A 27,727-nucleotide genomic window follows, 5' to 3' on the forward strand; every position below is an offset into this window, starting at 1 on the left:
TTTCGCTTCGGATTTTGTAACACATTGTAGCTGATTGAACCCATTTGAAATTCGAATTTCAGTTATCAAAATACTTGTTTGTGACCCGAAAATACAAATATTAGTTCACAAATTTGGCAAGTTTAAAAATTTTGCCTAACATAAGCTTGGTGACATAATTAAGGAAGTGGTTGTTAAGAGGAAAAAACATAAAAACTTAAATTAGAAATTAACAACTCTATAAACGTATGAAACATTATTTAAACATCAAAAATAAATCGATATTGTTAACACTGTAGATCAAAACTCATATATATCACACTTTAAATGCAATTGTCAAAACATAAGAACTTCAACATTTAACCAAATGCTAAAAATACATATTAAACAGAGTATCTGAATTTATTATTCAGGTAATAGATATTTCTGTTAGGTACTCTTTGGGATATTTGAGTATCTTGATACTTATGGGGTTGGAGTTTAGAATGATTTTATTGGATTTTATCTGATATATCCGTTGTTGAGGTCAAAATTGGTCCTACCAAAATCCACGGCTAAAATCACTTGAGGATTGTATCATTTACAAGGATGATCCGGAAACATGGAGATAACAAATCCGGATACGCCGTATCGACTTGAACAAATAAACATTAAAAAATCCGTATATTACTTCCCAAAAAGTAAATAAAGAACTTTATGTGCAAACATGAATTATCCGGAAAAAAAAATTATTTTCGAAGGTTTTACGAGAAATAACACAGTTTTTTCGAAATAATTTTTCGTAAAAAAGACTTCAGAAAGTTTCAGCGGAAAAAAATTCGTAAAAAATTGAAACAAGTTTTACAAAACAATCTTTTGTAAAACAAACTTTGGAAAGTTTCTACCGGAAAAAATTGTAAAAAATCAAAAACAAAATTATGAAATAATCTTTCATAAAACAAACTTCAAAAAGTTTCTATGGAAAAACTCGTAAAAAGCGAAAGAGTTCCAAAAGCATACGAAACCATCAACGGAGAACGGAAGAGACAAGACAAGGCAGATGAATGGCAACATCGCCCATTCCGTCCCCTCTCTCTCTCTACATATCTTCTCTCCCTCCACATCGCCCCTTGGCTCCCTCTCTCTCTCCGCATCTCCTTTTGGATCCTTATCTCTCTCAACATTTCTCCTTGGCTCCCTCTCTCTCTCTCTCCACATTCCCAATACACTCTCTCTCCTTATCAGTATCGCTTGTTGACTCTCGAGGATCCATGTTGCCTTTATGATTCAACATCGTCCATTTATCTCCATTACTCCTAAACATCACCCATAACTTCTCATCATCACCCACTCCTATTTTATCATGTTATTTCTGGAATCGTGTCCAAAACAACCTCTGATTCGTGGCAATCAGAGCTGCCATTGAGATTTTACATAAAAACAAGGAATGCTATGTTTTTCATAAAATCTAGCGACGTTGAGTCAAAAAAAATTAACTTAAACACCGGATATGTTTTGACTAAACGAAATGACTTTACCATTTCAGAGACCAGCTGTTAAACCACCACTCTGAGCAAATTGACGATTTTTTTGAGAAAATCGTAAAAATGCATAATTCTTATAACGGACTGAAACAGCCCGTTTGACAGGTGAAGTATACTGATTCTACTGGCGGTATAATTATCTTGGAAAGGAATAAGGAAGAAAAAAAGGTAATTGAAGATTTCTGAAAGAGATAGACTTGAACCTCCACAAAAAAGAAACATCAGAGAAAATATGGAAATAAGGGAAGATCTGAATTCACAGAAAATGGCACATAGTTGACCTTGGTGGAGTATATAAGAAAGGCTGGTGCAGGGAAGAAAAGACAGAAGTTTCACTACAAAAACTCTCTACACTGAGAAACCTTAGGCTTCATTTTTGCCATGCTTTGTTTTCTATTCTCTGCATCTGATTACTAGACGAACGTTGCAAAAGCAGTTCAATCTCTTAATCAACTCTTTGTAAATTGAACTATGTTCAGCTTGATCGTCGAAATGGGTACGTAGCAGCCTTTCATAAGGTTCGTTATGAAATCAATAAAAACTTTTTTCACATCTCCTTTTCGTCTTTTTGTTTTTCGTGTTTATGTGGTTATGCAGAATTTCAGACCCTCAAAATAGTTGTACATTCTTCCATTATAAATTTTGATTGTGCAAATTTAAGTTTCCACTATTTGGTGCTCGAATGAGGGGGCGCTCAAAATCACGAAACTTTAAATTGGAAAGATTTTAGTTGTCACTAACGAGACTGTAATACCACTCGTAGAAAAAACGATGATAAAATCTATCAAACACCGCAAAAAATGTCTTGTTACCGAGCTGGAGATATATCGACGTGAGAAAGGGTTTGATCAAAAATGTTTTCCAAAAAGTCTTTAGAAAAATAAAACATGCTCTCCCCCAAAATCGCAGAGAAGCACTAGATTGCTCACGGATAAGGAAACACATCAAATCAGGTACGCATCCCTCACTGTTGTGTGTTTTCCAAAAACACTTCAAAGAAACAAAGTTGATCTCTTGGGAATTGTTCAAGACCCATAGTTTCTGGGGAAGATGAAACCTAAGCAAATAAGGAGATCGTATCCCTCACTGCTAGATCGTTTTCCAAAGCATAAGATTTCAGAAACATTCAAGCATTGATTCTGTCGAAACGTTTTTTCTGTGATTTCCTGACTTTGGTTAATTGTGCTTACTTCGGAATCTTAGAAACAATTCTGGAGTACTCAAAACTCCCTCGGGTCATTCCTATGGAAATGCGACAACACAACTTGTCGTACTAACTCGCTGAGTTTATACAAACTTATGCACTCATGACTACGAACCTTTACTCGGCATCAGTTTAAATCACAATGAAAGTGTACGACTTGGCAGAATATAAAATGAGTGCGAACAAAAATGTAAGGATAATAAATAAATTCGGCATCACAGTTATTACGACGGACATCGGTTTCCCATACAAAAACTTGAAAACAAAATTCGTAAAATAACTGTGAAAACGAGAGTTTTCCGAAACAGCTTTCACAAAGCCAAACTCGATAATGTTTATGAGAAAACTTTTGTTAAACCAAACTCGATATGGAACAAATTTAGTAAATTAAACTCGACAACATTTTACAGAACAACTTTCATAAAATTAAACTTGGCTACATTTTACGGAACAACTTTCATAAAATTAAAATGGACAACATTTTACGCAACAACTTTCGTAAAATTAAATTCGATAATATTTTATGGAACAACTTTCTTAAAATTGAACTCGGCAACAATTGACGGAACAAATTTTGTAAAAGTAAACTCGACAACATTTTACGGAATAATCTTTCGTAAATTTAAATTCAACATCATTTTACGGAATAGCTTTCATAAAATTAAACTCGCAGTATTTTACGAAACATCTTTCGTGAAATTAAACTCAACAGTATTTTACGAAACAAAGTTCGTAGAAAAAGATTGACATAACTTACGAAACAACTCTCGTAAATAAAAATAAAAATAATTTGTCTGTCTTTGGAAAATCAAACAAAATCGTACAAAACGATCACTGAAAATGAAGGGCTAGAACATGACTAGTTCACCCACAGTTTGGCAAGCTGAGAACCTTGCCACATGACATCATGACCTTGATGCTTCTTCCTCCTCACCCACTTTACTCTTCCTCGAGTCATTGTTCGATCCTCCTCACTTTGTTTCAGTGCTTACATGGAGTTTTGTTGATACAAAGATGTATTCAGGTTTTGTGAAATTATCCCACGTTGAGTAGGAAAAGAGCTATGTACTCATAAACATTTGATAAAGTTTTCAAAAATAGACGAAACATTCTTGATCACTTTTTAAAACCAATGGTACGAAAAAACGAAAAACAGAAACTTAGATCTGAGAATTGCAATACATTCCCCCGCTTTAAAGTTCTCGTCAGGGTTTCATTGACGGCCAAATCATACGAGTTTTAGAATTGAGCTTTGCGAATTTACATAACATTGAGTATAAAATGCCTATTCCTAAACGCCAAACAAATTTTTCGTCAAAATACTTAATCATTCTCATGAAACCAACAGTACAGTGGCTGAAACTTGGATCAGAAGTTCAGGATCGACAAACTAAATTGCAAAACAGGCTACACCATAGACGTGTCTAGGAACATAGAGTAACCCGAAATAATTTGATATGTTTACTTTCCAAAGTGGGGTGGACAGAAACAAGGATAGGAAGGGGAAAACGGATGAGGAGAAAGATAAGAGACAAAATGGATCTCCGAGGGAATTAAGGTATGTCCGACATAAAACAGACTTCAATTTCATAAGAAAGTTTTTTGTAAAGCAGAAATTCCTAGGAGATTGTCATGAACTGTTGGAAACTTAGAATCTAGGTGTCTAGCAAACTAAGTCTTAGACAATATTCTCTATCTCGATGTATTGTTCCTTAAAAGTTCAGGTGCCTCTTGCAAAAAGATCTGATCTCTCGCAAAAAAAAAATTATCATCTAACATTCAAGCATACTCAGCTAGCTGCCTAAAGAAAAAAAAAACTAGAGACCTGAACGTCATCTTAAAACCCGACTCGTGCCTTGAAGTCTTTTAAACCGACTCATTCCGGTCGTAAACGCTAGCAACAAAGTCAAACCGTCAAACAACATGGTCTCAAAAACTCTACAGCATCTCTTAAAGGCACTGGTGCGTTTAGACAACCTGTACAAACGTCAGGCTAGTAACATGACTGTTAGCCATAGTCCTGAGGACCATTTTGAGTTAGCAAAACAAGTTTCGTATAAAACTGAAAAACTGAAAATTATACACTTCATTTTCGAACACAAAAGGGTTGCTCCCTGATATACCACAGATGAATCAGAATTTTATTTATGGATGGAAACCTTTCCATGATGAAATTAGTCCATATTTTGACAAAAGATAGAGCTTTGACTTAGCTTTCCAATGCCACTGGTTGAGGTTTTAGATCTAAAGCTATGTTCGTTTTACTAAATAGTGGTGGCCTCGCGAGAAGAAGCTGTCAGGGATTAGCAGTGTCAATCGACAATACACCCTTGGTGTCGATCGACGTACTGATTCCATAAGACGGGCCGAGTCTATGTCATGACCGACTTAAGCACATAAGTCATCACAAATTACTATAACTAGGTGATTCTTACATGCTTATGCACGGAAATAAGCATTTACAAACTAAGTCAATTATAATATTGATAAATATTTGTTTTTGGTTCTTTATAATTTTTAAATAATTTTGTAATTTGTATGTATAATAAATTAAAGTTCTAGTAATTATCTTTATGTTCTGATTTCGAATATAATATTTTATATTATTTAAGTATTCATTTTGGTATATTGAGTTACAACTATTCATTTAAATTGACGATGATTTTTTTAGTTATGTTAAAATTGGCTTATTAATAGGTAGTTCAGATTATTCTTTTATATTTTAAATTGATTTTATAATTTTTTCATAGTTTGTTATATTTTGTTTTGAAAAAATAGAAAATAAAAATATTAAATCAGATATGAATTAAGAAACATAACTTGTAATATTTTTAAAATTTATACACATATATGAATATATATAATAGATAAATCATAATAGTATGTTGATTTAATTGTTCACATTTGATTGGTTTCTTTATTTATATTTTGGTATATTGGGTTATATCATTTTTTTTTAAAGAATCATAACTTTTTGTTATATTTAGACTAAAATAAGAATAAAATTTTTGATTATATTTTGTTTTTTATTACTTAGGTTGATAAGTATATGTATGTTTAATTTCATATATGTTGTTTTGATAAAATATATAAATTGTTAAACTATTTATGGGGAACAGTCCAAATATATTTTAACGTACTTTTTTCGTTATACACAAGGCATTCATCGTTATTTTCTTAACTAGTGTGTTTATTTCTAATTTTCTATAAGATACAAACATATTTAAAATGTTGTTTATACCGTGATGAAAAAAATCCGTAAATCTTGTTTTTCTTTTCTAATATTTTCACTTAGATAATATTAAAAATTGTTTCCTAATCAGAACTCTAGAAAATTAACCACTATGTTTTGAGTGAATAGATGACAAGATTATGAGTTAAAAGAAAAAAAATAGAAGACGAGATTATGTACAAATGACTCACTATATATAGTCGTCGTTTAGACTTGCAAATATTTTGTACAATAATAACTTTATCTGCGCTGCGCTCCGTGGAAGTGGAAGGAAGTGGACACATGTGTAAATGCATGTATATTAGTGGGGGACATGTGTGTGTGTGTGTTTGTATAATATATTACAAAATAAACATATGCAGTTATCAAAAAAAAAATAAACATATGCTTATTTGTAAAGGGGATCTACGGGGAGAGAGTAGATGACAAGCGAATAAAGGTAAGCATGTGAGAAAGAGCCATGTTTTGCGGCAATATCACGAGGGCCACTACACTATGCGACTTCGTAATCTCGATCTCTATTGTGCTCATCTCTTGGCTTCTCCTACTTGAAGTCTAGCTTCTAACCGCACCTTCTCCGAGTATCTTTTCCACTTAGCATACTCACTAGTGACTAAATTACCAATGAGTGTTAGGCATTAATCATTATCTCGCACCGTATTATTGGTCCCAAAACTGTAGTTTATACAAAACAATAATAGTTTTTTTGGTTCGTCTTCTGATATACATTCTCCCAAATTTTCTTTCCATTTCATCTCTCCTATCTTCAATATTACCTGATTAGTTATAACAATACTAGCGTGCAATTATTAAAAGAATGTTGAAAATGAATGAGCTTTCATTATATATATTGGAATATAGTAAAAATAATAATTCCTGTATAGTTTCAATTATATGGGGAATTGAATGAGAATTTACGTACTGATGCAAGAACCACAAGCATGGTCCAACTTTGCAACGGAGTTGGAAATCATTCGTTTCTTGGAATTCAACATCACCTACTTATCAAGGACGCAAAATGAGATTGCAGATTCGCTAGCTATGAATGCACGTTCTTTCCATAGATCTTTATGTTTTACTGGTTGTTCTATTCCGGTCTGGCTTCCCAGACCACCTCAAATTTGAGTAATAGAATAATTGTTTGCTGTCAAAAAAAAAAAAAGAATGAGAATTTACGTACATCGTAACAGGTCACTCGTATACAAATATACAATACATGTTCTCCATCTTTTTATATGGAGAATATACTCTTGAATCAAGCTTATCAAGTACGTTTGTCCCAATTTACTTTATTAAAAGTATCTTTAGATTCGTTTTTCTTTTCTTCCTTAACTTTAGATTTGTTTGCAAATGGCGAATAGTCTATGATGAAAATGCTGGCTTGGCTTCACAATAAAACTAATGAATCTGCTTTCTTGTTTTCAGAACGGGGAATGTCAATGACACAGTAATCTACAAATCTACTCTTCAGAGTAACTAACTCCTTTAACAATGTTCAAAAGCTTGGCAACGATTCTGGAGCTTATATCATCAATACCAAATCTTTACAATCAGTATGGAAAGCTGAAGATTGTAACATGCATTCCATAACCCAAAAAGGGATCTCGACCTCCGCATGTAGCGATAACACTCTCTTCTTCTAATTCTTTTTTGTAACTTAAAAGTGCATTTTGTCATAAGCTGCATTTTGTCATTAGAGACGAGAGTTGGAACTTAAAAGTGCGAGAACAATATGGAAATGAAAAATATAGAAATTAAGTAAAGTCTTTGGCTTCGACTCATAACCGTCCAAACTGACAAATTAAATGAAAGGAAAAAAAAGATAAGAAAAAAAATGAGTATAACTTTCATTTAAATGAATATAGATTTTTTATGAACAAAGTTTTATAATGATGATTGACAAATAAATTTAAAAAACTTAATATTAATAAAAAAATATATATAAAAAAAATAAACGTAAATTTATAAATACATAATTGTTATTGAAATGATAATTTAATTTCTTAAATAATAAGAATAATTTTTTCATTGCTCCTCATTAATTTTGGTGAAGAGATCTATGTTTTATTTAGAAGAATTAAATTTGGAAGAATGAAGAGGAAACAATATGGTTTACAAAGAAAAAAGAAGAGGAAACAATGTCTGGATATTAAAATTATATTTCTCCTCTAATATACTTTCTCTTATTTTTTTCTTCTAAATATGTTACCAATTGAAGCGTTTATGATACAACGTAAAAACAAGAATAAGAAATAAGATCAAACGGGAGACGTTTTTATGTTTCATTTTGGGAAATGATATGTAAAAGTAAAACAAATATTTATATGTTTATCTAACTCTTCCTTTTTTGACATATATGTTTACTAACTATACTCTACTAGTAAGAGTATATATGTAACTATACGTTTTTATGTTTATGTTTATCTAACTCTTCCGCGCGCAGAACAATGAAAATTTGTGTGTCCCCTCTTATGGTAAATTGGATTTGCGTGTTTTTTAATTCTTTCCGAGAACATAATGGCTGTAGATATTTAGAACTTTTCTAAAGTAGTGATATCTTATGAACCTAGAAAATATTTCTATGGTATTTTCTAAAGTATGTTAGAGTACTAATCTTAGCATAAGTGATAAGTCCTAAGAATACGGAAAAGAAAAAGACGAACAGAACGGTGGCTAACTCCACTACTACATTGCTAACGCTAACTAATGATACGATTCTTTATAATCAAGAATCATATATGTTTGTAGTTGATGTCACCTACTCCAATAAAAATAATTAAACTAATTTGTTTCCTCTATAACGAAAGCAAATTGCCACTACACCAATATCTAAATCTGGATCTGTGTCGATGTTTTGTATGGTTGGATGCGAGTAGAACTATCAACTATTGTGTGCTTCGTGAATTAATATTAAATAAAGTTGGTATAAATAACAAAACTCTATACAAATGTATGGATCACTTATATGGAACAGTTTGTTCCCACTCAATCACTTTGTTTTCTCGGATCCCTTCCCACCAAAAACACAAGCAAAACAACAAAGACTCTCTCTCTCCGTTATCGTATATTCTATATATTATCGACAGTGCAATCTATTTTCACTGTCTTCGATATTCCTCACTCTTTCATGGCCCCTCTTCCTTTCTTGCCGGCCCAAACCAAGTCGCAAACGCGTTTATCTTCAGACTCAAAGAAGAAGAACGGAAACAAGAAAACGTCTACCCAGCCTCCTCAGACGCAAACCCTAAAGCAAACACAAAAGCTGAAGCAGAAGACGGTATCATCATCGTCATCGTCTTCATGGAGCCAGATAAAGAACCTCCTAAGTTGCAAACAAATCGAAGGTCCACGAGTGCATGACCCATCAAAGATTACGTTATCATCTTGTGGCTCTTCTTTGTGTAAGTTCAGTGATGTTATTTATGGGAATGCCCGCGTGATTCACCGCTCAGATCACTCGCCGGAAAGTAGCAACCTTGGTCAAGATGGTGGGTTGTTGATCCGAAAACCGGCCAGTCGTGGATCTTCTTCTACAGTTAGATCTAACGGATGTGGTGCTTACACATCATCATCCAAAGCTATGCACTTCAGAAAACTCTCAGGTTGCTATGAGTGTCACATGATTGTTGATCCCAGCAGGTTCGATATTTTATCTTACTTTATTACTGAAATCGTTAAATACTTAGTTACAAAGAAATAAAGAGAGACATTAGTTAATTAAGGATTTGTTTATGATTAAATGATGCTAGGTATCCAATATCACCAAGAATATTTGCATGTCCACAGTGTGGGGAAGTTTTTCCTAAGCTTGAAACCTTGGAGATTCATCAAGCAGTTCGTCATGCCGGTATGTTTTCAGTTTAATTTTAAATCTTATTTATATTATTCTCTTACACCTCGTACTTTATAATTCGGAGTTCAAACATTTATGGTAAATAAATTTATGCAATTTGGCGTGATTTTAAACAAAAGTATGGTGATGTTCTTTCTGTGTAAAATACCGAATAGTATTATGCTATTTTTATGACTAAAATACATACGATAACTAGATTAATGAAACAACATATATATTGACGATTTCACCTTCCAGTGAGCTCAATCTTGTACCAAAAAAAAAGTGAGATCAACCCTTTTTATCAAAGATAAAATTATTTACTTCATCGTTTGTATTTAATTTTGTCTTAATTAGTTTTGAAAACATGCATTAATTAAATATTACTTTGGTCGTCTCATCGTTTGTCTTTTGTATTTGTTTTCTCGTAATTGGGGCCATAAATCTGGCATGTCATGTCGTTATTTTTGGATATGTATGCACGTTTTTGGATATTTATGCACAGCAGCATATTTATATTATAATAGATAGATAGTACTAAGGTTAGAATATTTTATGTCGTAATCACAAATTAGGCGACAAACAACAACATCACAATTAGCATCATTAATCTACCATTATAAGGTTCTATTTTCTTTACATACGTTGAGTGTCTTTTAAATATATCTTAAAATGACAGTTCTAGTGTTTTGATGATATCTGTTGAAATTTGAAAATATGGAAGCAAAAGTAATTTATAACATAATGTAGGCTCATAAATAAACTATATGAACTGAAAAAAATATAATTAAACCAATATAAGAAATTAGTTTGTTTAAATGCAACTTTATATTGGTGACGTTATGTTACACGTTTTGTGGATCTTGGCTTCCTTTCCACTTATGGTAGATTTAAGAATATCCTTCTCAACATCCACAAGAAAATAATATAATAATGTTGTTACATTTTGATAACAGTGTCGGAGTTAGGGCAAGAGGATTCAGGAAGAAACATAGTGGACATCATCTTCAAATCTAGCTGGTTACGAAAGGACGGTCCACTCTACAAGATCGAACGTATATTAAAAGTCCACAACACTCAGCGCACGATCCAACGGTTTGAAGACTGTCGCGACGCAGTCAAGTCCCATGCACATGCCTCCACCAGAAAAGAGCCTCGATCAGCCGCCGACGGCAACGAGCTCCTCCGTTTCCACTGCACCACCGTTTCTTGCTCCCTCGGCTCCCGTGGTTCGACCTCCCTCTGCTCCAACATCCCTGGCTGCCGCGTCTGCACCATTATCCGCCACGGCTTCCACGCCAAAACGCTGCGTTTAGGTAGTGGGTCCAATGAGATTAAGGGTGTGAGGACCACGGCGAGCAGCGGAAGAGCACATGATGCATTGAGGTGCTTTGACCAGCGGAGGGCCATGCTTGTCTGCCGTGTGATTGCCGGAAGAGTGAGGCGGGGGCAGAGCGACGCACCTGAAGATGAAAATGATTCTTGCTCGTATGATTCTGTTGCGGGTGCTGCTGGGATCTACACAAACGTAGACGACTTGGCTGTGTTAAATCCCAAAGCCATACTTCCTTGCTTTGTAGTAATCTACAAAGTTTCTGAGCCTTAAAAAAAAGATACTTTTAAACGATTTGGATTTGAAAGTTTTTTGTAAACTATGAAGTAACGGGTTGTAGTATTTAGGGATAATAGCTTATTAATTGTCTAAAATTATGGCCTAGTCAAGAGTGAAAGACTAGCGTCTCTTTTTCTTTTCATTCTGTCATTTCCATTTTGTCATACATTAGTTGTTTCTTAAAAGATTATCACAATTACCTTGTTGATCAAAGAAAAAAAACAATTACTTTTTGGCAACTTGGAAAACAATTCTGGATAAAGATCTGAAGTCTGAAGTAGGTAAACGTTTTGTCACTTGAAATGTCTTGATAAAAGAAAATTTAAAATAATGATTTTAGATGAATTGCCTTGATTCCACATGACAAGGCTTGTAGCACTTGAACGACACTTTGACCACGCCACTTTGGTTGATATATATAATATATTTGACAATTTCCACGTTGTTATTTTTGGATTAAAGTAGATGCTTGAAGCCTTGAATTGATTGATCAAACACAGATGCTAAGTAGATAGAATAATAAAGGGTGACTTTATGTTTGCCATAAAAAGAGCAAAGTTGCAGGAAGAAGGGAAATGTGTTTAGCAAAAGCGAGGAGAGCTAGGAGTGATTTTGTAATGGTTAAAGGAAGAGCGAAGGTGAGGGAGTGATGTTTGCAGGTCGGTTTTATATTGTAGTGGCTAACAAAGACTCTGAATGGTAATAGGGTGTGGATCAAGAGAAAAATATTATGGGGTACGGGTTTTTTTTTGTTATCAACTTATACAGACTCATACTGATTATGTGAACCAAACCGAGAAATCTTGATCCATGTGAATGACGAAAGATGGTTACTTTCTGATACTATGTACTAGGCTATCTGCCTTTGAATTTTTCATCCTTGGTACATAGATGATCTCTGACTGAAGGAAAGTTTCTTTCATGATCTTAATATTTTCCAAATAACTTACAAAAGCTGATCATTTTTTTGGTTCTGAAACTATTTTCACCAATTGAGAACAATTCGTTGCAAACTTAACCTGAAATTGATGTAAGTTTCTCATACATTCAATTGCCTAAAGTAGCGCTTCCATCTCCGCATGAAGAGAAGAGAGACTAGCCTGAACATTCTTCGCCCTCATCAGCTCATCAAATCATTCTAAAGTGCTGAGCCAACCCTGTCCGGAGAAAATATCATTCTTTTTCTAGGAACCATCTTGAAACACCATCTTTCTGGAATTGACGATAGAGTTATAACCTCTACGTGTGATATTATCCTCAGTTCGTTCAATATATGTGCCTCAACCCAAAGTGTTGATTATGTTTTTGCCAATTTAAGTTTTTTCCCTAGGATCAATGTCCAGATTACTAAAAACTTTATTATTCATTCCTTTCTAAATGTACCATAGTATCCATGCAAACTGATGATCATCCATATGCGGGAAAACTCTCCAGAAGAGATGATCCATGTTTGTGAAGAGAGAGCTTGTTGGGAAAATAGCTGAATTTGATGGCATCTTTGATAGAGCCCAAACCTGAAGTGCTGGAGGACATTAAAAAAACACATGGTTTATCGATTCCTCATCCGCTCCACATCTTGCACAACATATATCCCCGTGTATCCCTCGCACTAGCATATTCTTCTTGAATGCTATACACCTAGTCACCAATTGCCATAGGAAATGTTTTATCTTTGGTGAGCACCATATTTTCCAACAGAACGCATTCAATACATCAACAGTGGGCCCAAACAGTAATGGTGGTCTTTCCATGTTTGGGTAAACCCGTTCTACCTGATATCATGATTTAACAGTATATTTCCTATTGTTTGTGAAATGTCATCCATTTCTATCTACCATCTGGGTCCTATTCAGTGGCATGCTTTATATAATTTTTACATCATGTGGGTCCACCAAAGCCCGAAGTGCCTACGAGTTCTAAGTTCGCAAAGTAGAACCAATGAGAGAATCCACTGTGAGGTCTGGGTAAAAATTGTGTTGGCTTTTATTAGCTGGTCTCGGGCGAGTGGTTGGGAGCCATGGATTGTTCCATACAGATATAGATGATCTTGATCCCACCCTTTTGATTAGTCATTTGCTTACCAAAGATCTATCATGTACTATTTAAATATGAATTTACAAAAAAATCATATTGCAGAAATAACATTTGAATGATAACAAAAGTTATAAATGGTACAAAATACAAATTTTAGATATTTTTTTTTACAGACTGAAATAAATTATAGTTCAAAAATTTTAAAATAATAATTTTGCTGTTAAAAATAATATATATTATTTATATAAAATATGTAAAATTTAAAACTCAGACATATATAACACATTCAGTATTTATCATTTTATATATTTTATTAATTAAGAACATATATAAATTGTATAATAATTAATTTGATTAACTAAATAATTCACATGTAAAACACGATTTATGTTTATTACGTAGAGAAATTGTGGTTGAATATATGTTTTGTACTTTTAATAATTAAAACAATAAAACAAAATTTAACAAATTAATGTACAATAATATGTCAAACCACACCTTCTAACTCTCTTATCAATAACAAGTGTGGTTTATCACACATTTGACCCTCTCTTATTTTTTTAAACAACACGAATTCAATTATTTCCTACGTATTAATAGAGAAACATTTAAAAAGTTGTAACATGTATTTTCTACTAACTAAAAAAGAGTTTTGGTGAATTGTCAGTTAATTAGGATGCCAATTAATTTGACGTAGTAGCTTAATAGTCAACTAGATTTTGACCCGCGCTTGGAAAGCGCGGGTTTTTTGGATTATATTATAATACAAAGTCTTATTATATCGAAAATATTTTTTTAACAGTTATATAATCTACGAATTAGTTTATTTGATATTTTATATGTACACTTTTACGTAAATTGTTTTTAGGCATGAAAATTATATCTGGATCAAAAAAACAAACCGAACCGACCCAGAAATATAAGTCTAGTTCAGGTCTAGAGAAGATAACTATTGGGAGTTTTTTTTGGACCCGCATGTCTTTGTTTGAGTCCGGGTACTACCCTAGACCCAATCATAAATATGTTGTGTTTATTACGTATATTTGGATATTTCGAATATGTTTCCAGCATTATGGATATTCTTTTTAGGTTTTTGGTTTATGATTATAGTTTTGATTTCAGGTAAATTTTCAAATTAAATTTTTTTTTGGGTATTTGGATAAATTTTTGGGTATTTTCAGTTTAGTGACAGATTTTGAATAAGATTTTGAATTTTTAGGTATTTGAATTTTTTTGGGTATTTATTTAGAGTTTCAAGTACTTTTCGTGTTTCAGATATTTTTCAGATTTTTTAGATATTTCGAATTTTCTTAGGATCCTAAATACCCGAACAGATATGGACCTATTACGTCTATATCGGGTCCAACAACCTTTTGATATAGATTTTTAATGTTATTGTACAAAAACATGATTGATGAAATATTTTTAGAAAACTCATTTTTAAATATGAAAATATCTATCAAACTATAGAGGGTTGAAAGTTTAGTATATAATATGAGATTTTAGTAGGAAAGTTTATATATGATATGATTACGTTATTATAAAGGAAAGAGGAAGTTAGAATGTACACATATATATCGTGTAACTTCTCTTGCTTTAAATCATATATTATATGATAAAAGTGATAATATAAAATATTAGTTTCAATGTTTTTATGATTAAAAGTCAAAATGGTAAATATAGTAATAGTAATGATTAGGATTTAGGAGTGATATTTGAATAAATAAAGGAATTGAATAAATTATTGTTAGAGAAATATATGATAACATATTGTTAGTCTAAGTTTAAGGTAAGACCAAAAAATAATGAGTTAAATAAAAGGGTCCAAACAATTTTTATAGGTAGATTTTTTAAGACTCATTCCCTTTTAATAGTATTGATTGAAAAAAATGTAGGTCCAAACATTTTTTGCTAGGTACATAAGTGTATATTACTTTGGTTTTAGATATATGATATGATAAGGTACTTAAAGAGAGATACCGTAAGGCATCATAAATTGGTTTTCTATAAGCGCATATACAATCTTTTATCCTTCACTTTAATTATTCTCCAATATATATTCTCTAAGTTGTTCTATCGGTCATCTCATTCCTAAGAAATATTAATTGTTTTGATTGTTTACCCTTTTTGCCATTCTCCACAAGAATGTGTGTTGTTATGCATCCTTTTGTCCTTCTTCCCGACCTAAATATCTTCAGTGTTGACCTGTGTTTAAATAAGTTATGTACTAAGAACCTTTTACTTAGATTAAAATAAAATCAGCCGAGTAGCTCATGGCCCAGTGGCTATTTGACAGTTCTTTTGGGACCTTGGCATCAAGGGTTCAACCCCTTCCTGCCTCCTATAGTGAGGCTTTCTCCTCTATGAAGGTTTGGGCTATCGGGCCGTGTCCGTTGTAGTCCGAAAGTTGACAAAAAAAAAAAATCATACACATGCTCATACCACTAAACGTTAGATTTTCCCTAAATCTCTTCAGAGCTCATACCTTACTACAATAACTAAGAGGTTTTAGGGATTTGATTCCTCATTCGTTTTCTTATTTTTGCGTACTTTATGATGCCTTACTTCATGTGTTGTAGCATCCACCAATCCCCTATATATTAATAGGAAAATAGTTAAAATGTTGTAATTTTAAGTTTGTATTAATTAAAAAAGAGTATTGCTTAGGTGGTAATTTGGCATACGTAACACCATAAGAATCAATTGAAAAATTAGTAAGTCCAAAATCCAATTGATAGAAAAACTTATATTAATCCAAACAAAGATGTATATTATATAATAAACTTAATACTCGGCAATCTCATTAAATTAATACTCGATGATCTTATTAAATGCGACTTTTTTTTAAATGACTCAAAGTTGATTTATATTGTGATCCAACATAATAATGTTTTTAAAGATGTAAGATATATTCTTATTCTGTATTACTTGCACAACAATTTAAATCAAAGTTTGCTATATATTATGGCCTAAATATTGCATGTTTTTGTTATAAATCGGAAAGTAATGATTTTTTCAAGTGTTGTTCTTTTTTTTATTAATAGCAAAGAGACGCTTTGATAAAAAAATAGCAAAGAGACGCAACTACTCAAAATTACTTTGTTAATAAAAGAAAAAAAGAAGAATATTGTTCGGTTCTCAGGCCTTCCTCGCCTACAGAAATTTATATAAAGAGTAATACATAAATTAAGTTGTTTTGTTATTATCTAACAAACTTATATATCAAATATTTTTTCTTGCAATACAGTTCTTTAGAACTAAAATTATGAAATTTATATTGAAGATTAAGAAAAATCTTTGGCACCTGCCTAATTTTTCCTAGTCTAGGAAAACATTAATAATGACCTTTCTAGTAGTTAATGATATATATCACGTTAATATAACTTTCATCATATACAAAGTATCGGTTGCAAACAAATAATACGATTATCTGCCTATATTTTAGCTTTAAGTATAATAATAGCCGGGCTGCAAAATTTTATATTGTCTTAATGTGGCCCAAAACCAAACTATACTTCAAATTATAAGCTTAATCCAATTTGTAATTGTATTTTTAATATTTTAATTTTCCATCTTATGTTGTCAAAAAGAAAGTAAAAATCTGATATTTTGAAAATTAGTGTAATTTCAAAATCAAAAATATATAAATTTTTATTTACTGATAAGTTAGTAAAAGAAAATATCCAAATGTATCGGCCCAACATATATATGATTATGTAAACAATCAAAAAATGTATACATATAAAAAAAATTTGATCATATATAAATCTTAAATTTGTCAATACAATATGTTTAATTAAAAAACAACTACTTATTTCAGATAATCTATAATTAAGGTCGCTTAAATGTTCGTTTAATTTCAATTGAATCGAAGGAGGATCAATCGTAAACCGCCGGTATTATTATCGTTAAAAGACAATAAAAAATCATAAAATTTGAACCAAATTTTCGTGAAACACAATTTTAGAATCAAACTCTTTTGGTAAGTTTAAATTAATTGTTTTTATACATGGCTGTTTAAATAAATAATAAACTTTTCCACCAAGTTAATGCTTCCACCTAGGGCTGGGCAAATAAACCGAACCCGAAAACTCGAACCGAATCCGATCCGATAAAAATGAATCCGAACCGATCCGAACCCGACGTAAATACCGAATGGGTCTTGTTTTGTGGTATTTCGGGTTATGAGTATTATCCGAACCGAACCCGAATCTAAATGGATATCCGATAGAATCCGAAACATTCAAAACCTCGAAAAAATCTTGTACCAAACATGATCTCAATTCCTAATATGTATCCAAAATACACTAAGAAATATTGAACATCTAAAATACTTATCTATTACATGAAGGTTGTTGGTTCTATTACATGAAGGTTGATGGATAAAGATGGCCGTTGAATCTTGAAGTATTTAGATTTTGATTTTGTTTTCGTTAAACAATGTTTCTCATTTCATGAGAACTTGGTTTTCGTTTTATGTTTTTATTTATTTAGTTTTCTTTTATGTTCCTTATTTTTGAATCGTTTTACTTAAGTTTTGGTTACAAAATAGGTACAAATCAGATATTTTAAAACTAAAGAACCGATTTTAGTCATGTTTTGGTTATAAAATAGGTAAAATCAAGTACTTTTAAACCGAAAAACCGATTGGGACCCGAACCCGAAAATATATTGGGTTGTACCGGTTCTTTGAAGATTTACTAACCCCGATCCGAACCCGATAGAACCCGAACCGGTCCCGAACCGAACTTTCATATAATCCGAATGGGACTGATTTTGATAAACCCGAAAAACCGAAACCCGATTGGATAAAACCGAAACCCGATTGGGACCCCGAATGCCCAGGCCCACTTCCACCAAATTTTTAAGCTTGGTGCAATATTTTGAAGAAGTTCTATATGATAAGTTTAGTTTAAGATAATAATATACTTTGTCACCAAGTTTATAATTTCGAACATTGAAAACAACTTGCCAAATTTTTTTGTGGTACTTATTGAAAATTTACATAAATATTAGTTCAATATATCATGCTAAAATACAGTTTTTAGATAATTAAAGCTGATTATTTTAACTTTCAAAACAATTCGAAAACCTAGCTATGCTTACTATATATATACGGTTGAGTATTCCCTTGAAAATACCATTAAATTTTTTCACAACTCTTAATTTATGATTATAGGAGTATCAATGATATCACATTTTAATTGTTTGATTTGGGTTTCTATATTTTTTTCTATGTGTACCAAATATTTATAGTTAGTTATTTATTTTATATTGAAAAGCAATAAATACCAAATATATATTGACCACAAGACACATGTATTCAGAAATTATCAGATTTTATAATATAAAAACATAAGTTTTTTAATAAATATTTCACCATGCGCTTGTTATCCTAGTTAATAGTTATTACCTTATTGGACAAGAAAAGCTGAATATATGGTTACAATTTTAATCCTTTCTCCGCTTCTTTTCAACCAGCTGCACACATTCAAGGCCTAAGTTTATCAATGCGATAATCGCCCTCTAGTGCCACTTTGGAGCTTGGACTTCATATGCGTTTAATAGATGGAACCCACTCACGTCAAACAATAACATTTTGATACTATTCGTTGATACACTTCGGAAAATTACCACCAATATCACATTCAAAGGCGTGCTTACCATAGTTTTGATAAGGCTTCTGTCTTAGGCCCCCGTAAAATATACAATTTTTAGGGTTTCTAATTTCATAAAACTATTCTGTAGAGCTAAATGTATAGTTTTAGGTAGATTTTAATTCACATGATTCTGAATTTGATTTTTGTTTTCGATGAATGCTTTTATTCTAATAAAATTCAAGATGTGCTATAACTAAAATGCAAAGAATTAATTGAAGAACTGACATGGTATAACTCACAGTTCTGATTTTCGTTTTGCGTTTGTTACTTATTATAATCCAATTTTTTTCCTTACCAAAAGTTAGCTATTTGTATTTTTATTTATACATTATGATAGTTTGATGAAATAGTTTATAGAAAATATAAATAATATGTTTTAACATACATATTTTTTATCTATCATCATTTTTTTAAACGACAAAATGTTCTATACTTTATCTACCATTATTTTATTCAATATTGTTATTATTTACTTTTATTTTTATTATTTTATCATTGTATTTAAATGTTTATTTTTATCTTTCTTAATACCAAATCATTATTTTAACTTTCTCTAAAAATACCAGTTTTCTACTTATCATTTTGACCTTTACTTTTATATTACAAATTAAAAAAAGTTATATTTTTATTACATATTGTAGAAATTTATTTTTAAAATTCGCCTTGAGCCCCCAAAAATCCTCGCACGGCATTGATCACATTAATAGTACTACTTTTCATGTTTACACTAATTATTTTTACTCTCACTTTTAATGAATGGTAAAAAAACACTTATACTTCTATGATTAACTAATCTAGACTTAGGGTTTAGAGTTGAGGAGCGGGGTAGGGTTTTTGGAATGTGAAGTTTATGATTCTAATAAATATATAAGTAAATACTTAAATATGTAAGAAAAATATAAAAAATAGTTTCAAACATAATTTTCGATTTTCAAAAATAAATTAAAAAAATAAAAAAATTACGAACAAAAAAAATTCAACAAAAATTATAAAAAAGTTCAAATTTGAAAAAGTATAATTCGAAAACATAAAATTTATTTTATTTATTTATGTAAATAATGATTTATTATTATATATAGATAACAAAGGTATAAGAGTTTTTTGCCAATTAATGAAGACTGTATTTTTGAAAATGTCCATTTAGTGGTGGTAAAGATGAAAACTGGTACCATGAAAGTGGTAAACAAAACATTTCCCCATTAAAATAGTTCCTTTATAAAATATTTTTAAATACAATAACATTATTCAGAATATAATAAAAATTAATATATATATATATATATATATAATTATTCTAAGCTTAAAATAAAATATATATCTAAATTTGGATAATTTGAAATAAGTTTATCTTTTGGTACAATATTTTAATATTTTGGAGTTTTAATATTGAATAAATAAGTATAAGAGATCTTAAAAATCATAAAAAAATTATAAATACATTTAAAATATAAGAGATGTTTTCATAAAAGTATAAAACATGTCATTTAATTTTATTTATTAGTTTAAAGAATGACCAAAAAATTTAGATGATGAATCTAGTTTAAATAAGAAAACATGTATTAGTTGAACCTTAGTTTTTAATTGAATGTATAGTACATATTAGTTTTTTATTGAATTTAAAATAAATAATATATAATACAAGGACTGCACTTAAAGCACCCCCATAACCAAGTAATATTTTTCCACTAGTGTTTCTTCAATTTTGTTCATAAGAAAGAACTGCTTTGATGTTCATTGTGTCTTCTCCGCTTAATGTAACAAAGTTAACAATCTATATATATATAGTTGGTTTTTCCCTTGTTCTTACAAGTGACGTGGAGTTTTTGCGACACGTGTCATCCATGTTTTTTTTTACATTTTAGGTCATTCTTTTTTTAGATTATTGCAATTTGGCCAAGTACTTTTTATTCGTGAAATATCTTATCCTTTTCGCACTAACTATTATCGTATGAAGTTTGATAATCTATTTTATTGTTCACTAAAATTCAAGATGAATAAAGAAATAATAAAAATATATTTTACATATTTAATTTATTCATAACTAAACATAACATAAATTTTTGTTATTTTATTATTTTTATCATTTTCTATTATTTAATTTACAAATTATGTATTTATTAAACTATTAAAAATATAAAATGACCAAAATAATAAGAAGAAATTAGAGTGCAATACATAATCTAGACATAAAACTTCCACAGTTAGAGAGAAAAAGTAAAATACCATAGTAACACTAACTCAATAAAGGTTTGAAGCTGAAAAATATCAACAAAGAAGACTAACCTATCTCATCTTACCATAGAATATCTTGGCAAGAACAAGCAGATTTCAGAAAAAAGGTAAAAATATAAAATATGGGATAAAGCAATCCCCAAAACACAAAGGATCGCGATCAAGCATCAGCGCAAAAAAAAAACAAAAAAAGTGGGTAAGAGAAAGAATAATCATTGGAAGAACAAAGTCACCACGAAAAAAAAGATGTATGTCTAAAGCATCGGAAACATAACCACCAGCTAAGAGATAAGAAGTACTTCATAAACTAAACAAGCACATACAAGGCGCTCATGCCAGCGAAGAACCACAAAACTCTGAACAGAAGAAATCAAAGTTCCAAAAGACTAAATCCGCACACCTACACCAAAGGATGCATGAGAAGAAGACAAACAACCTGAGTGAAAGAGAATGGAAGCCAACCACCGAGAAACCAAAGCTTAAGCTTGAGACCATAAACAACCTTCCAAGCGTACAAAGCATACACAGAGAAAAATATTATCGAACCCTAGAGTAGCAAATATGGTGAAAGGGAGAGCCATAAGAGACGTGATCATCGATGAAAGGTGCAACGAGATGAGAGAACAAAAAGATAAAAAAAAAGATATAATGAAATCAACAAACCGTGGAACCATCCTCGAGCTATGAAAAATAGCATACAAGTCATATCACCAAAAACCCGATCTTGAAAACCAAGACAAGCGGAGACTATTGACGGCAAACCAACGACGAGGAAAGCAACATCAATGACAACTAAACTCTGACCCAACCCAACGAGATGTAGTTTCTAGCCTTAGCCAAAACCTAAAGAAAAAGAGGACCAATATTGACCGAAATAACATACAACGCCGTAAGAAACTACCGCACAACATGAAACTAATATGCTTGATCTATAACAAATACCAGATAATCTCATAGAAAAAGAAGGTGCGGAAAAACAAGAGCACGGAGGTTAGTCTTTTCCCAGTGATGGTGAGAATCACTGCATACCGGAGAGGTAAACGAAATACATAGATGGTGACGGCTCAAGGTCAAAAGATGAGGAGAGTGCAAAAAACACCTAAAAAGTGTAATGTTCAAAAATGTGAAAAATTAAAATACAATTTTGATGCCGTTAATCTTATATCAACAAATGCTTAAAGATAAAGTTATTGAAATTCAATATGTTTTACATCAGAAACTCACTTCACCACTAAGAGCATCTCCAAAAGACACTCTATAACTTCAAATATGAAGTTTTTTGCTTTCCAAAAAGGAACTTCAAAACTTCAAATTTGAAGTTTTGAGGAGTAAAACTCTAAATTTGAAGTTTCACTACTCAAAACTTCAAATTTGAAGTTTCATATTTTTATTTACATTTTGATCCCTACAATTACACATCACATTTATGATTCATAAATATTTTCTTGTTTATTGTTTAATCCTTATAAAAATTACATCTCATAAATATTTTAAGTTTTGTTTATAAAATTTAAGTTACACATAAAATTAAATAAAACTTTAAAATAAGATTTAAAATATTTAAAACTAGATTTAGATAACAAAAGTATACAATAGAAACTTAACAAAAAAGCTTTGAAAAAATTACATGAAGACATAACTATTTCAAAAATTTAAATATTACAACAACACTAATAGTCAGGTAATTTTGATCCGGAACCGTCAAAATTTCTAAATATTGTCTAATTTTTTTTTGTGTAACTGAAGATGGTTATTGTTGATGATATCTTTTAGTACAATTTTTCTTGTTCATATTGAATATATTCACGAGTATTAATATCATCGATAAAAGTTAGTCTTTTAGCAATATTTTATGTTTCTCTTTTACTTTCTTGTTCTAATCTAATGTATTTACAAATATTAATATCACCCGATTTCAACAATTTGTATCTTTAATCTACAAATTAAAATGAGGAGAGCCATTTTTACTTCGAAATGCACTAGTATATCATATATGCATTACGAAAATCACTTTATGGAATAATATGGTATTTTGCTTGAAGTTTAATATTAATTAAGTTATTTTGTTTAAAATTTTATATTTTAATTTAATATTTTATTAATTAATATTATTGTAATATGTTTATATATGTGCTAGTTATTTACAAAAGTTTTGTGAATTCAAATTAGTTATGACAAATATAAGGACAATATTATTAAATACAAATAATTTTGAAGTTGAGTTTGAAGTTTTGCTTTTGGAGAAGAACACTTTTAAACTTCAAACATAGAGTTTTGGAAACTTTAAAATAGAGTTCCTTTTTGGAGATAACACATTATTAAAAAGACAAACACATAATATATTAACTTATTACCTAATATTACATAACATAGTAAAAAATCAAATAATGCTCTTCACAAATAAATATTGACCACGTAATCATATCATCAGAGAATCATATTTAAGAACAACTAGACTTTGATCCGCTCGACTGAGCGGGTGTTAATTTTTTTTATCTTTGTTTGTAGTAATGTTATACATGATTTGCAATGTGTGTACTAATATAACATTTTGAAAAATAACAATGTGTTTAATTACATCGAATACTTTTTTTTGTTCTACCATAAATTATTTGACCGATATTTATTGGATATCATATACACAAATCCAAAATTTGTATAATTAGATTTGTGTATAAAATATCTAGAAAATCAATTTTATGAATTAAACAATAGAAAAAATAGACAAATCTGAGTTACTATGGTATTAAAAGTTGATACATTAGTTATAACATTTGTAAGGAAATAAAAAGATTGTAGGCAATTTATTCCATAGAATATTCGATTTGTATATTTTTATCCATAGTTTTCAAAATAGTGAAGGTGTAGGTATTAAGGGATATGTGTATCCCACATTGGAAAATCAATGGGACATTAAGTAATATATAAAGGGTTAGGGCCAATCCACTAATTGCCAATTGGTTTTGAGTTGAAAGCACATAATAAACCCGATTCTAACAGTAGGTATTGTGAAAATATTTTATAAAACACGTTAGGAAGGATCATAACTGCCTTAGCCGATTGTACATGTCAACTTAATTGATTTATGAATATAATATTTAATTTTAATTGATTCTTGACTAACTGGAAAAGAAAAGCATAACCATTATTTGTCTCATTCATTATAGTTAGTTAGAATTATTTTTGAAAAACATTTCATACGTGAAAAATAGACATTTGTTTTACGTTAAGTTAATTAAATTTTCAGTGGCATTACGTTGTAAATATTGTGCAAGTCTAAAGGGCATTCTATATGTATACTTCTATTTTAATAAATTAGATTTTAATAAATTAGATAAAATAATATTCTGCACGAAACGCGGACAATCCTCTAATTTAGTTGAATGGGAAATTATGATATGGTTTCTCCACTAGGCTTAAAACCATTTATTATCCGCTTCCCATTTTAGCCTAAGCTATCCAAAACACGAAAGGTCAACCAATAATAGGTAACCACCGTCGGGGGTAACGGAGAATACTTTGCCACAAGCGACAACTTTTATTTCTCCTAATCAAAACATACAAAAAATGAAAGCAGAAATGGATTTGAAAAGAAATAATAATAGCGAAGTTTTGTTGAAAGCCCATTGTTTTATGAGAGCAGTCTCAAACCACTAGTCATAAAACCACTCATTCCCCTAAGTCCTAAGTCCTAAGTCCTAACTAATTAAAGCCGACATGAGAGAAATAATCAAACAAAGTAGCAACTAGACAACAAAGAGTAGTAGTTGACTTCTAAATCGTGTTCCTTTACAAAACCAGAAACAAAACTTAGACAATGTCACTCATTACCTTTGCTGCTTCCCCTCTTGTTATTACCCCAACCGTTAGATCTTTCACCTTCTCACCACCTCTTCGTCGCTCCAATAACACCGTAATGTCCGCCGTCCGATCTGAGACCACTTCAACATGTCCTGTACTGACCATGTTTAAGAAGGACTGTGCCACCCCTACGCCGTTCTTACGCGATGTAGCCAACGCCATTGCCGATGACATGCAAGCCGGTCTAGCTGTCCATGGAGGAGGAGATCTCGAGATGATCTTGACTTATGTTGATGCTTTGCCTTCTGGGTAAATTCTCCTATTTATTTCCCTCTTAATCATTTCATTATGCTTTGCGATCTAAACATGATAAAAGAAAGTTTGACTTCTTACAAAACAAGTTTGAGTTTGATCTTCTTAGGATCCTTTGAGTAATGTTCTTCTCTGTGCTTGTAGGAAAGAGGAAGGTTTGTTCTATGCATTGGATTTAGGTGGAACAAACTTTCGGGTGCGTAGCGTACAGTTAGGAGGAGAGGAAGAACGTGTCGTAGCCACCAAGTCTGAGCAGCTATCTATTCCTCAGAAGCTTATGATTGGTACAAGTGAGGTAATGAATGACTCACAAATCCTCTTTTTTTTAAATACATCAATGAATGTTACTAATCAATGAGGTTCTGTAATGAATATTTTCAGGAACTCTTCGGGTTCATTGCTTCAAAGCTTGCAGATTTCGTTGCAAAGGAGGAGCCAGGGCGGTTTAGGCTGGAACAAGGAAGGAAAAGGGAGATTGGGTTTACTTTCTCCTTCCCTGTGAATCAAACCTCTATTGATTCAGGAACACTTATCAAGTGGACTAAAGGCTTTAATGTCTCTGGAATGGTGAGTTCATGTCTCTGTTTACCAAGTGTTTTTTTATATTGATCTAAATTTTAGTTAAAAATGTTGTTTGCAGGAAGGTAAAAATGTGGTTGCCTGTTTAAATGAAGCTATGGAAGCACATGGACTTGATATGCGAGTTTCTGCTCTCGTAAGTCTCCGTTTTACTCTTAAAATTAATAGATGGCTAACTCTTGTCTTGTGGGTATAGTAACCTTCTTGGTGTGTAAAGGTAAATGATGGAGTGGGAACATTAGCTGGAGCAAGGTATTGGGACAAAGATGTGATGGCCGGTGTGATTCTTGGCACTGGGACCAATGCTTGTTATGTTGAGCAGAAGCATGCAATTCCTAAACTCCAAAACAAATCTTCTTCTGGAACAACGGTATCATTGATATTGATTTTTATATGTAAATAGTTTCATCGTTGTTTTGTTCTCCTGCTTATACTATTTTTGATTTTGAATTAGATCATAAACACAGAGTGGGGAGGTTTCTCTAAGTGTCTTCCACGAACCATTTTTGACCAAGAGATGGATAAGGATAGCTTAAATCCTGGTGAACATGTAGTAGATCTTTCTCATGCAACTTTAGGTTTTTGTTTTGTTTTGTTAGTGAATGGTATCACCAGTTCTTATAGTTGTTCATTTTTTCTATGTGGATGAAGTTATATGAGAAGATGATCTCAGGGATGTACCTTGGTGAAATTGTAAGGAGGGTTTTGCTCCATATGTGTCAAACTAGTGACTTGTTCGGACAAGCTGTTCCTGCCAAACTAGAAACTCCTTTGGCACTCAAGTATTCCATCTCTCACTATCTTTCCCCTAGTAAACACATTTCTATATAAACATTCCGGTCCAAGCTTTGGTTTGGTTTGGTTTATATACTCATCCCTAGATTATGTACTCTAAAATTGTGTAATGTATATGTTTTTACTGGTAGTTTTTATTTATTAGAATTGGTGTATGGATTCTGTAATAGGAGCCAGGATCTATGCAAAATGCAAGAGGACAATACAGATGATCTTTCAAGTGTTGGATCAATCCTATACAACATTTTTGAGGTAAGTTGTTAATATATACAAAAAATAAAAGAATCACATCTACAGATTGGATCAATTTATTGACTCAATCAAGATATTGGAAACAGGTAAAGGGGGATCTGAAGGATAGGAGGAGAGTGATGGAAGTGTGTGACACGGTAGTGAAACGCGGAGGACGTCTAGCAGGAGCTGGTATAGTGGCAATTCTGGAGAGGATTGAGAGAGAGACAAAAAGACTGGCTTCAGGTCAAAGAACCGTTGTGGCTATGGACGGTGCACTCTACGAGAAGTACCCGCAGTATCGACAGTATATGCAAGATGCACTAGTTGAGCTTCTTGGTGATGAACTTGCAAGTCACGTTCAGATTAAACATACCAAAGATGTGTCTGGGCTTGGTGCTGCTCTTTTGGCCGCTACTAACTCCATTTATTAGTGCCTGAACTTCTACTTCATGATAAAAGACTTGGTGCGATACTGCTACTCTTTTTTTTTTAAAATCTCTTTTTAACTTCATGAGTAAAGCACGCATTATGCTATCTCTAACATATAAAAGTTGTTAATTTCGAGATCTCTATTCTATGCCACATTGCCACTTAAGCGTGTTAATTTAAAACTAATCGAACTTAACTTTATATGCTGTGGTGTTAATCAAAAAGAAGAAGGAATTAACATTTCGGTATCACCATGGACATGTTACGTG

The 27,727-nt window shown here is 31.6% G+C and overlaps 2 protein-coding genes and 1 long non-coding RNA gene across 3 annotated transcripts; 2 read left to right on the forward strand and 1 right to left on the reverse strand.

Moving 5' to 3' along the window:
• Window positions 1-7,178: 7,178 nt before the first annotated feature.
• On the forward strand, window positions 7,179-11,595 carry LOC103843923. The gene is made up of 3 exons (XM_009120697.3): window positions 7,179-9,577; window positions 9,688-9,785; window positions 10,727-11,595. The coding sequence occupies exons 1-3, from the start codon at window positions 8,904-8,906 to the stop codon at window positions 11,374-11,376; spliced, it is 1,422 nt and encodes a 473-aa protein (XP_009118945.2). The 5' UTR covers window positions 7,179-8,903; the 3' UTR covers window positions 11,377-11,595.
• Window positions 11,596-15,947: 4,352 nt separating this feature from the next.
• On the reverse strand, window positions 15,948-22,739 carry LOC117129218. Its single transcript, XR_004452856.1, has 2 exons — window positions 18,274-22,739; window positions 15,948-17,475 (listed from the first exon to the last, which is right to left on the reverse strand). It is a non-coding gene; the product is annotated as an uncharacterized LOC117129218 (long non-coding RNA).
• A 1,736-nt stretch (window positions 22,740-24,475) lies between these two features.
• LOC103843922 (hexokinase-like 1 protein) lies at window positions 24,476-27,659 on the forward strand. The gene is made up of 9 exons (XM_009120696.3): window positions 24,476-25,418; window positions 25,566-25,716; window positions 25,803-25,988; window positions 26,062-26,136; window positions 26,218-26,370; window positions 26,455-26,550; window positions 26,652-26,782; window positions 26,966-27,047; window positions 27,134-27,659. Exons 1-9 carry the CDS (start codon window positions 25,126-25,128, stop codon window positions 27,458-27,460), a joined length of 1,494 nt encoding a protein of 497 aa, XP_009118944.1. The 5' UTR covers window positions 24,476-25,125; the 3' UTR covers window positions 27,461-27,659.
• Window positions 27,660-27,727: the final 68 nt, after the last annotated feature.

The sequence above is a fragment of the Brassica rapa genome, chromosome A10 (genome assembly GCF_000309985.2).
Source record: "Brassica rapa cultivar Chiifu-401-42 chromosome A10, CAAS_Brap_v3.01, whole genome shotgun sequence".
Taxonomy (NCBI): Eukaryota; Viridiplantae; Streptophyta; class Magnoliopsida; order Brassicales; family Brassicaceae; genus Brassica; species Brassica rapa.